Source organism: Camelina sativa, chromosome 1, assembly GCF_000633955.1.
Source record: "Camelina sativa cultivar DH55 chromosome 1, Cs, whole genome shotgun sequence".
NCBI lineage: Eukaryota > Viridiplantae > Streptophyta > Magnoliopsida > Brassicales > Brassicaceae > Camelina > Camelina sativa.
Window position 1 is genome coordinate 7,434,276 of NC_025685.1, and position 10,721 is coordinate 7,444,996.

The following is a 10,721-nucleotide window of genomic DNA, read 5'->3' on the forward strand; positions in this document are numbered from 1 at the left end:
TTAACACAATTTTTGTCCTTCTAGATATGAAATCTCATTACATCCATTATAATTAGTTATATAAATTTATAATTATTGTGAAGCGTATCTCCACACAATTAGTCACAAGTCAAAACACTCTCACATATCTATAGTCAATAAAAAAAACTCAAAATCAAAATCTTAGTAATTTCCACAAGCAATTAATTGAAAAATCTCCTCATTAAATAAGACTCTGGTTTTTTTTGTTCTAAAACTAGTGTGTGTTTTTTTCTTTTCTACTCCCTTTGTTTCATAATATAGAATATTTAGAAAAATATTTTTGTTTTATAATATATGATGTTTTTACTTTTTTATACAATTTTTAGATTAAATTTATATTTTATATTATGTAAATTTGTTTATGATTGATTTAACTTTTTAAAAGTAATTATTTATTAATATGGGTATTTTCATTAAAATATATTATACTATAAAACAGAGGGAATATATAATATATAAAAATAGTAGTATGATGTGGTTTATGGAAAATGAACTGTCAAAAGAAAAAAAAAAAGAAAAAAAAGAGAGAGAGAGCCAGGCTGGCATTTTCTCTCCGATGATTGCTCGTGGGTCCTGTTGTCTTCACTGTCTAAGCACATGCGCTTCTGCTTACGTGTCCTATTCGCATTTACACTTATTCGTATTTTTTCCTTTTCCAAAACTATTAAAACCTACTTGCTCTTCGTTTTTTTAATTGATACACTAGTTTATAAAATAAACATTGGTTAATTAGTCTGTAAGCCTACTAGTCTACTACAAGTCTACATCTCATATTCACGAAATCAACTGTAATGTTAAATTTATCAGATCATTTTAAAAAAAAATAGTAGTAGTATTTGCGGAAGAGTAATAAGATGTACACGCAACTGATTAGATGAACAAGGGTTTCGTATTTTAGTAGTAAACTATTACTGACTTCGTAATCCATTTATTATTAGTTTTATCCGCCGTTTGTAAATTAATCACTTTGGCAGAAATATATATTGTATTTTTATTATTTAAAACAGTAAATCCAAACGGCTGCTTGCTCAAATCAAAACAGACCACATGAGCTCCATATGTCGTTTGAACACATCATATTCTTTCTTCGTCTTCTCTATCTCTATCTCTATCTACTGGAGTATAAAATATCTTGCAATTCTTTTAATTAAAATTTGTTAGCATTTGATAATTTGTTTGTATATTGATGTTACTAAAGACGAAATCAGCAGTGGTGCCTATATTACAAACAATTCTTAATTTGGTTTAGTAAATTCATAACGTATAAAATAGTCGTGTCGGCAGCAAGATACGTTGTGCCAGTCGTCCAAAACAAAAAAAAAAACAAAAAAAAAAAGAACTGATGAATTTAGGCGAGTTATTTAGTTAATTTTAATAAAATATGATTACAGTGAATACAGTATAAACAGCTACGAGACAAAATCATAAGATTAAAACATTAGTATAACAAAACAAACTAACTCCTAGTATCATTAACTCTCTCTCTCTTAAGTTTAAAGGAGGAGAGTGATGTCTTTGTTAAGCTAAAATAACGCACCAAGATCTCAGTGAATTAGTAGTATTTGTCTGGTCCTTTTAATGTAAAATTTAATGTTTTACTACCAGGATCAAACAAAATGAATAATAAAAGTGTACTAATGATAGATTTAATATTAATAGCAAGATTTCCAACAAAACAGTAAGTGTTAAACAAATAATAACATGTACTTTGGCTTCGGGACTCTCTTGCTTCTTCTTCTCTTCTCCTCATCTCCTCCTCCTCCCTTCTCGTCTTTTAATTTTTTTTATATATTTTTTTTGTTCTCTCTTGCGACTTTTCTCCTTCCCTCATCAGGAACTTCTTAAGTTTCTGAGTCTATGAAGATGCCAGTAAGTACGTTTCTCCCTTTTCTTTTTCTCCTTGTTGAATCTTTTTTTTAGTTTTGGTACTAATGAGTTTTGCTTTGGACGAATCTCTTATGTGTTGTTATACTTTAATTCTATGATTCTTGTTTTTTTTTTTGGTAAAGAAAATTATATGGAATCTAGATTATCTTCTGGGTTGCTTTCTTGTGTTATTTGTTTGTAATTGAGACTTCTCTCAGTCTCAGCAGCCAAATCTAGAAATCTGTCTTTGATTCCTCTGTTTTTTTTGTACTTACTGGTTCTGTTTCTTCTATCTTCTTGGATCTTCATGTCAGTTACTTTTGATTTATGTGTTGATTATGCTGCTGATGCTTCTGGTTTGTATGCAAAAGTTTATGAACTCTGTGGCTGTTTCTTAGATTTTTCCAAGAATAGAAATATATGATCAGATTACTTAATGTTTTTCATCAGATATAATTCTCATCAAAACGTTTTTTTTTTTTTTTACTTCTCTCACATATAATTGTCATTAGTCATCACGTCCAATTTTTGCTAGATTGATTGAAATTTTCGTAAGTTTAGATCCGAATTTAATCGAATTTTAGACTGATTGGCTTAAGCTGTAAATGCAGGTGGCATTGGTCTGGCTACTGGCATTCAGTATTCTACTGATCGGAGGAGAAGGTAGTAATGCTATCTGCAAGGAGAGTTTCAAGTTAGACCCTAGACCGCACAGCGTTTCCATTCTCGAGTTTGGAGCGGTTGGAGATGGAAAGACGCTGAACACGCTTGCTTTCCAAAACGCTATTTTCTATCTCAAGTCATTTGCGGATAAAGGCGGTGCTCAACTTTATGTTCCACCGGGGAAATGGCTCACTGGAAGCTTCAATCTCACGAGCCATCTCACTCTCTTCTTGGAGAAAGGAGCAACTATTCTTGCATCACCGGTATGATCTCTTGCAAACTCTGTTTGGCTTGAGCTTTGTAGCATTTGCGTTAGGTGTATCGTTCTTTTGCAGGCAAATTCTCGCTTTTAGCATATGCTTTTGGTAGCCATAGCTGTGTTTACGAAGCCTCTTGGTATAGATAAGTTCAGTGTTTTGAATTGGTTAAGATGGTAACACTGTTTCTCTTATGTTGCTGATGTGCTAGGATCCATCGCATTGGGACGTTGTCAGTCCTCTACCGTCCTATGGTCGTGGAGTTGAAATTCCTGGAAAGCGGTACAGAAGTTTGATTAATGGAGATAATCTTGTAGACGTAATCATCACCGGTAAACAACAACAACAAACTCACACCATTATCATTACCTAAGTTTCTGGCTTGACACAACATTCTAGACTTAAAAACTTCTTTATTCTTGGCAGGTGATAACGGGACATTTGACGGTCAAGGTGCAGCGTGGTGGGAGTGGCTTGAGTCAGGGTCCTTAAACTATAGCCGACCTCATATCATCGAATTCGTCTCTTCCAAAAACATCCTCATATCGAATCTAACCTTCTTAAACGCACCCTCAGTAAACATTCACCCGGTTTATTGTAGTCATGTTCATATCCACAAAGTTTTGATCGAAACATCAGTTGATTCACCATACGTTCTCGGTGTTTCCCCGGGTAAGTCATGTGTTACCCATCATTCCGTTATGTTACCGTTCCAAAACACTAATTTCTTTTTCTTTTTACTTTCAGATTCTTCAGACAATGTTTGTCTCGAGGACTCAACGATCAACGTTGGCCACGACGCGGTCTCTCTCAAAAGTGGTTGGGACCAATACGGCATAAACTACGGCCGTCCAACCACAGCTGTTCATATTCGGAACCTCAGCTTAAAGTCTCCCACTGGCGCCGGAATCTCCTTCGGCAGCGAGATGTCAGGGGGAATCTCTGACGTGACCGTCGAGCGACTTAACATACACAGCTCACTTGTAGGCATAGCCTTCAGAACCACCAGAGGCAGAGGAGGTTACATCCGTAATATCACAATCTCCAGCGTCGATCTCTCCGGCGTTGACACAGCCATCTTCGCCAGCGGACACATCGGGTCGCATCCGGATGATAAATTCGACCGGGACGCACTCCCTGTCGTGACACACATCAGCATGCGGAATATCACCGGAGAGGATATAGGATTGGCCGGTAACATCACCGGGATAGGAGAAGCTCCGTTCACGTCGATATGCCTAGCGGATATTCATTTACAAACACGTTCAGAATCTTGGGTTTGCTCCAACGTCTCTGGTTTCTCAGACGACGTAACACCGGAGGCTTGTACAGAGCTCATGAGTTCTCCATCGTCGTGCTTTGGTGGTGGTAGCTTATACGGTGGAGATGCGGCGGCTCAGTCGTGGTAATTATAGCGAAGTAATAAACGGGTGATGAGGATAAGGAGAGTGAGGTGGGAGTTTGGTTTACGTACGATACGATTGGATTTTTCAAATTTTTTTGTCAATAAGTTCATAAATTTGTTGTCAGAGCGAGAGGATAAAAAAAGAAAGGAGAATTACGTTTAAAGTGGTGAGTTTGAAGAACAGAGCGAGCTTCTTCTATTGTTATTATGTACAGTTTCCATTTCTTTCATTCATGGTGTAACAAAAATTCATCCTTTCTTTTTTATGTGTAAGAAAAAAAGTATATCGTTTGTGAATTGACTAATCACCAAAGAGGCATAGAATACTACTAGCTCAAGTTTTAAACTCCATTACTAATCTCTTGTATGAGTTAAGAACATGAGATGAGAGGTATTGTAGTACTTATTCGAGTACTATGATTTATTTAATCTTTTATCTAATCTCTACTAGGTTTCGTAAGATAGTAACCATTTGAATGGCCAGAACACAACAAATATGGGATTGGATCCTCAGATCAAGGAGTCCCTTTAGGAAAATAGGAACTGAGAGTCAAGTATTATTGCCATGTTTAAACCCATTTTTTCGGTTCATGTTTTTTTTTATGCTCTTTTGTTCTGTCTCCGAGTTTCTCTCCAACCTTTTTTACTTGTATATGTAACTGCCAACAATCTCTTTCAAATTAGCAATCATTATGTAAGCATTGATAATGCAGATCTCGAACCTATCATCGCAGTTTCTAATTAAATCTCTGAACATCATTATGCCCTGCTCATTGTTGGCTTTCTGTTTGCTTGGTACAGTCTCTAACCATCTTTTTCCCACGCAACATTGTCCCGAGTTTCTCCCTCTTTCTTTCTCAAATATTTTCTACCAAAAATGCACATTCTTAAGGTACCGGATTTATCGAATACCAGTAAGTCAGACATTGCAAAACCCCGATCGCTTGCTTGTTGCTTCTTTACATTTCACTATACACACATTCAAAAAAACAAACAACTGACAAAATGGCGATTCCCGGTACAAACAACCGAAACCAATCTCACATTTCATGTCCCAGAAAGCTTAAAACCATCAGCTTGCACGAGCACCAAAGAAAGAAAACGCTGTTACGAGCGGTTTGGGCGGTTGCAGATCATTTTCCCGGACTTTATATACTTCCTTTCTCGTAACCATTCGCTATGGAACTATGGAAGTGGTCTTAGCAACAATTAATCGCAATTACCATCTACTACTAATTAAGAAATTTTACATTTTCATGCGTTTATCTTTTTGCGAGATTAATTAGTGACAACATATTTTATTTGTAAATGAGAGCAACTCAACTTTTGTCTAACTATATATATATTTCTTCAAAATCTTTGCAAGTGAAATTAACAATTTCTGAATACATATATTGTATTAGGCCAATATTTGTCCCATCTTGTTGAGAGGTTGGCAGAAGGAAAAAAGTAAAGGAGGACTCGTGCGTGCGCGTGTCACAATGTTGCTGCGGTTAGTTCGTTGTATCTCTCTCTCTCTCTCTGTGGCTTCCATATCTTTTCTTCTCCCACATTGACACGTGGCTCATTCTTGTAGCCGTTGACCCCACTGTCTGTTCTCCCACTCTTGTTCTTTTTTTTGTTTGCGTACACTCAAAACAGTTCTGTTTTACTAAACTGATTGAAGTAAGAAAAAGAAATTACTAAACTGTATGGGTAGTTATTAAGTTATTAGTGCAAACTTACTACCAAACGTTATGGGCACATGATACTAGGACACACATCAAGTAGATGAATATATAAAGTTGTGTTGTGTAACATATAACGCCACAGTCTATTTGGGGCGCATTCAATAATTTGGTTATCGGAATTTACTTCTCAAAATCCATATGGATTCATTATTAGGAAGAATGGTGCGCGTGAATTAATATTTTGATACCTTCATTTTTTCCATAAAAAACATTCTCACGTACACCAGAAACAAAAAAAAAAAAAACTTTAAAAACTAAATAAACTCCATTAGACCATTAAGTGTTTCAAACAAAATACAACTTACAATGCAAAATATTTTAATTTGTGTTAGTCACATGCTATCGATTGTGAAAGATTCGTATATGAGAAGGTTTTTCTCAGCTTTTGCTAAAGAGATGACACTTAACATGTTATCTATCTAACACCTATTTTCTTTTGTTGTTTGGACCTAATTAATTAAATTTATTTATACTTTGGATCTAAGTAATTAGAGTCCCGTAAAACAAACAAAAAAAACTCTTAATATTTCCTTTTTCCCTTCTTCCATAAGAAATAGTTGTAAACTCAATCTGATCTAAAGCCACAATTTATCAATTTGTGATTTCATCCTAGAAAAAAAACTAATTATAGTTTATTTTGAAATTATAAATATAGGTTTCAATCTTATGTAGGATTCATGGCAAAAACGGATTTTAAGTTATGTATAAAATTTAGTTTTGGGTTTCAATCTTATAAACGATTCATGGGCAAGAAAGGATTCTAGATTAGGTTAGAATGTGGGATATTTATATATTCTCAAAATTCTCTTATAAATTTATAAATATTTGGATTTTCATATTTCCTTAGTTTATGGCCTCTAATGGTGGGATGTATTCCGTAAGTAATTTGAGAAAGACTTACTCATTTATTCCCCATTAGATCTTACCAATTTGGTTTCCATAAAAGTAGAATTCATTCCGTTTTCCATTAAATTAGAATTCAATCTCTAATTACTTTTCTTTTAAAACAATTTTCAGTTATTATTATTTAATTTCAGTCATTAGGTTCATCTAAAGAATCATATTATTTTTATATATCTTTACAAATTTCAATAGGTATTCTTGAATAATTTTTAAATTATTTTTGTAAGTTATCATGTTTGTTGTTCACATTAACACTACATAGAAAAAAATTATGCGAGAATGTTTGGCAAATTTATTTATTCATTAGAGTGTTTATGTATGTCTTTCATACTCTCCATGTATGTCATATTATTTATGTATGTCCTTTCTTATATTTTAGAATTTCAATTTTTTCTTCTCTTTGGACATTCATGTGGTAAATCAGGATAAAACTTCTTAGACGATGCATATGAGTTTCTCCATTATAAATTTAATTTTTTAGTAGTCTTCATCTTTAAGAAAAAAAAACATATTTAAAACTATTATAAAAAAGGAAAATTGTATGTTTATTGTCATATGCTTAAAAAATTATGTTGTTAAGCTTGTGATGTCTTTTTATATCATAGTATGATATGAGTTGCATTTTTTATACTATATCTGATTAATTTGACTCCTATAGTTCTGAGTAGTATAAGTTTATTGTATATTGGTATCATATATTTTAAGAATCTTAGTATCAAATAGCTTTAGAATTACCCATCTTAGAAATAAAAGAACAAAAAATTCCTATAACAGTTTCCCACTTTCACATATAATAGTTTACTTTCTAAGAAATTTTATTATTATGACATTTGACATTATAATATCCTACGGTTTGTCTTCTAAGGAGATATGACAAATATGATTATTCATTTTATTCAATTGCATCTATGATGATAGAATAAAACCATTGCATGTTTATACTCATCTAAAAATTAATGTAATTTTTAAACCATCATAGAGTTTCTAATAATTAAAATAAATGAAAAAGAATAATATTATTTTAATTGAAAAAGGGAAACTCGGTTCTCAAGGTTTAACATATAATTTAGTATCGTGAAACTTTCACAAACTATATTAGTAAATATAATTTTATTATTGATAATACATATATGATATGAAATATAACTACGGAATAAAATTAAATATAATTAATAAGCAATTTATTATGTTTTAAAATATTAATAATCTTATATTTATTATTTAAGGTCAAATGCAAAGAAAAATAACAAAATAAGTATTCAAATAAAATTATATTACAAATATTAAGTTACATTAAAAATAAAAAATATTATATTGACGAAAAAATCACCAATGGACGCACAATATTAGAAAGATGTTTTCAAATTTCTCTACATTTAAAAATAATATTATATGATGAGAAACATAATAAATCTTTCACTAATGCATATGCTCTAATATGTATTAAAATCTAAAGGGAGAAAAAACTATACACTAAATACAATGCAATCAAAATTTTGGTCATGTGTTGAAATAGTCTAATACAATATATAAAAGGAAACTCAAGTAACACCAAACAAATCAATCCAAAAAAACTAAAATGATCAGTATATTTTTAAAATTACAATAATAATCATTGTTGAGTAACAAATAAAAACTAATAATTTCTAAATTACTAAATTTGAACAACATCGTAAGCTAAATCCGTGCCTAGCACGAGATGACTTCTAGTGTATAATAATTTTGGATAAATAAATTCCTCGTATACCATTAAGTTACAGTTTTAAGTTCTAACGCATTTGTGTGCTTTGGATAAGTATATTTTGATTATCCAATTTTTGCTGGGTGCATCATTTTCATTAGGACATCTGATAAGTTTTCAGTCATTTAAAATGATATATATACAAATAACATAAAGCTCAATAGGTGTGCAAATATTAGTACTCAATTCTAAAGTTGTTTTGTTTCTGCATAAAAAGCTGAAACATTTGCGTTCCACAAAACCTTTTTTTGGTGACATGGACCTATAGTTGGTACTTGAAAAAAAAAAAAAATAATAAGAATATATGTATAACATGACTGTCTAAGCACGATAAAGTAAAAATATTTACATTAAAAACGTAAAAAGCTCATCGTAAGAGTAAAAAACTTTTACAGAGAATATACGGTTTCTTTCTTGAGACCTTCTCCATTTTATAGCTTTTGGCGCAGTTAATTTTTTAGTTCTTATTAATCAGTATTTTTGTTGTACATACAAGTAGTATTTAAGTAGTATATCGTACATAAGCAAAAGTAAAAAAGCGAATGATCAAAAAAGCTACAAACATGGATCAGTAAATATTAAATGTACTAGCAGTAGATAGATCTCTTCCAAAATTAAAATCCAAGCTTTCGTGGTAGAATATGAGGATAATTTTTTTTTGTCACCTTACTAATTTACTAGTGTTTGAATAGGAAAATAAAAAACAAATGAAGACAACGATCGATGGAGAGGTCGATGCACAAAAGGTGCGACTGATCTTATCCATTTCACGTGGACACGTGTCGCAATAGGGAAAGCTTCTCAGCAACGTGATTTATTTGTTTCTTTTTTCATTTTCTTATCATTAATTAAATGCCTTTTCATTTATTGTTTTTATAAGTTTACAATAACCAAATTATATAAACAGTATCATCTTCAAATCATTTTTTGTTATATATAGCGAAAATATACATATGTATTTCCCGTAATATACATAAGTTGATAGTTCATAAAAATAAAGAAATGCTTCATTGATTTATTGATACTGGATTACTGTATCTCTATTCAGCACCGTCTTAAACTTAAACGGGACCTCTGTCCAATTAAAAAAAAATCTAAAATTCCTTAATGAATTTTTTTAAAAAAAAAAAATTGGACCCTTTTGCTTAAATTTTTTTTTTAAATTTTGTGATAGACCCATGGCATTTGTCTACTCTACTACGTGGGAGAGACGGGCCTGCCTCTATTGTTCGAAAGACTTGCTATTTAAACACTTGATGTCATCGATTAAAACTTTAAGGTAAAGGTATTAGGTATCGATGCACATATGAAACCAGTCGTATGGCACACTTAACACGATCGTTAAATTACAAAAGAATAGACATGTCGGCGGTGCTAAAGACCTGTTTAAGCAAAGTAATCATCTGTATAAGCAAAGTATACACTGAACTTGGATAATTTTTTTATAAATTATTTACATTGAGGTTGACAAATTTTTACATTTAAATATAGAAAAGTTACACACACAAGGCAAAGTAAGTAAAATAGTTGATAGAATAGTTAACTGGTTTAGCTGTGTTTTATAATAGCAATCAAATAGTCAAAATTTGTCATCCTATATATTAAAGAAATACTTGTCGAGGGTAATAGGCGATTGGTGGGTAGCATATGTTACTAATCAATCATTCAAAGGAAACGCACCATTTGAATTATTTATTTGTTTATTTTTAGCATCCAACGTTTTCCAATAGACGTGCATATGTTATACTTATCATATATCATGTAGGAACTATATATATTAAAAAAATCCGAGTTCTTAAGAACTAAAACATAAAATGTTTGATGGCAAAATATTATCTTAGTTATATGTTATGCTAATTAATCTCCTCAACGTACCGAAAAAACGAAGACTAATAAATTTATTTTTTTAGTTTTGTCTAAAGGAGTAGAACAAATGCGACTTTTATCTTCGTTCTTAGATGCCACTAAACGATTTTGTAATGATGATTTTTTTTTTTCGTCACGTTCAATATTATTCCAAATTCTTCTCCTCTTCTCTCACTACACCATTTTTCTCCCAATCAAAAACTTCATAGTAGATGATAATCAACGATTCCCCCAAGATTCAAGATGGAACTAAAAATTGGGTATGTTTG

General features: G+C 31.7%; 1 protein-coding gene across 1 annotated transcript; it reads left to right on the forward strand.

Moving 5' to 3' along the window:
• On the forward strand, positions 1,740-4,509 carry LOC104781687 (probable polygalacturonase). Its single transcript, XM_010506415.2, has 5 exons — positions 1,740-1,890; positions 2,499-2,813; positions 3,019-3,139; positions 3,234-3,479; positions 3,555-4,509. Exons 1-5 carry the CDS (start codon positions 1,879-1,881, stop codon positions 4,214-4,216), a joined length of 1,356 nt encoding a protein of 451 aa, XP_010504717.1. The 5' UTR covers positions 1,740-1,878; the 3' UTR covers positions 4,217-4,509.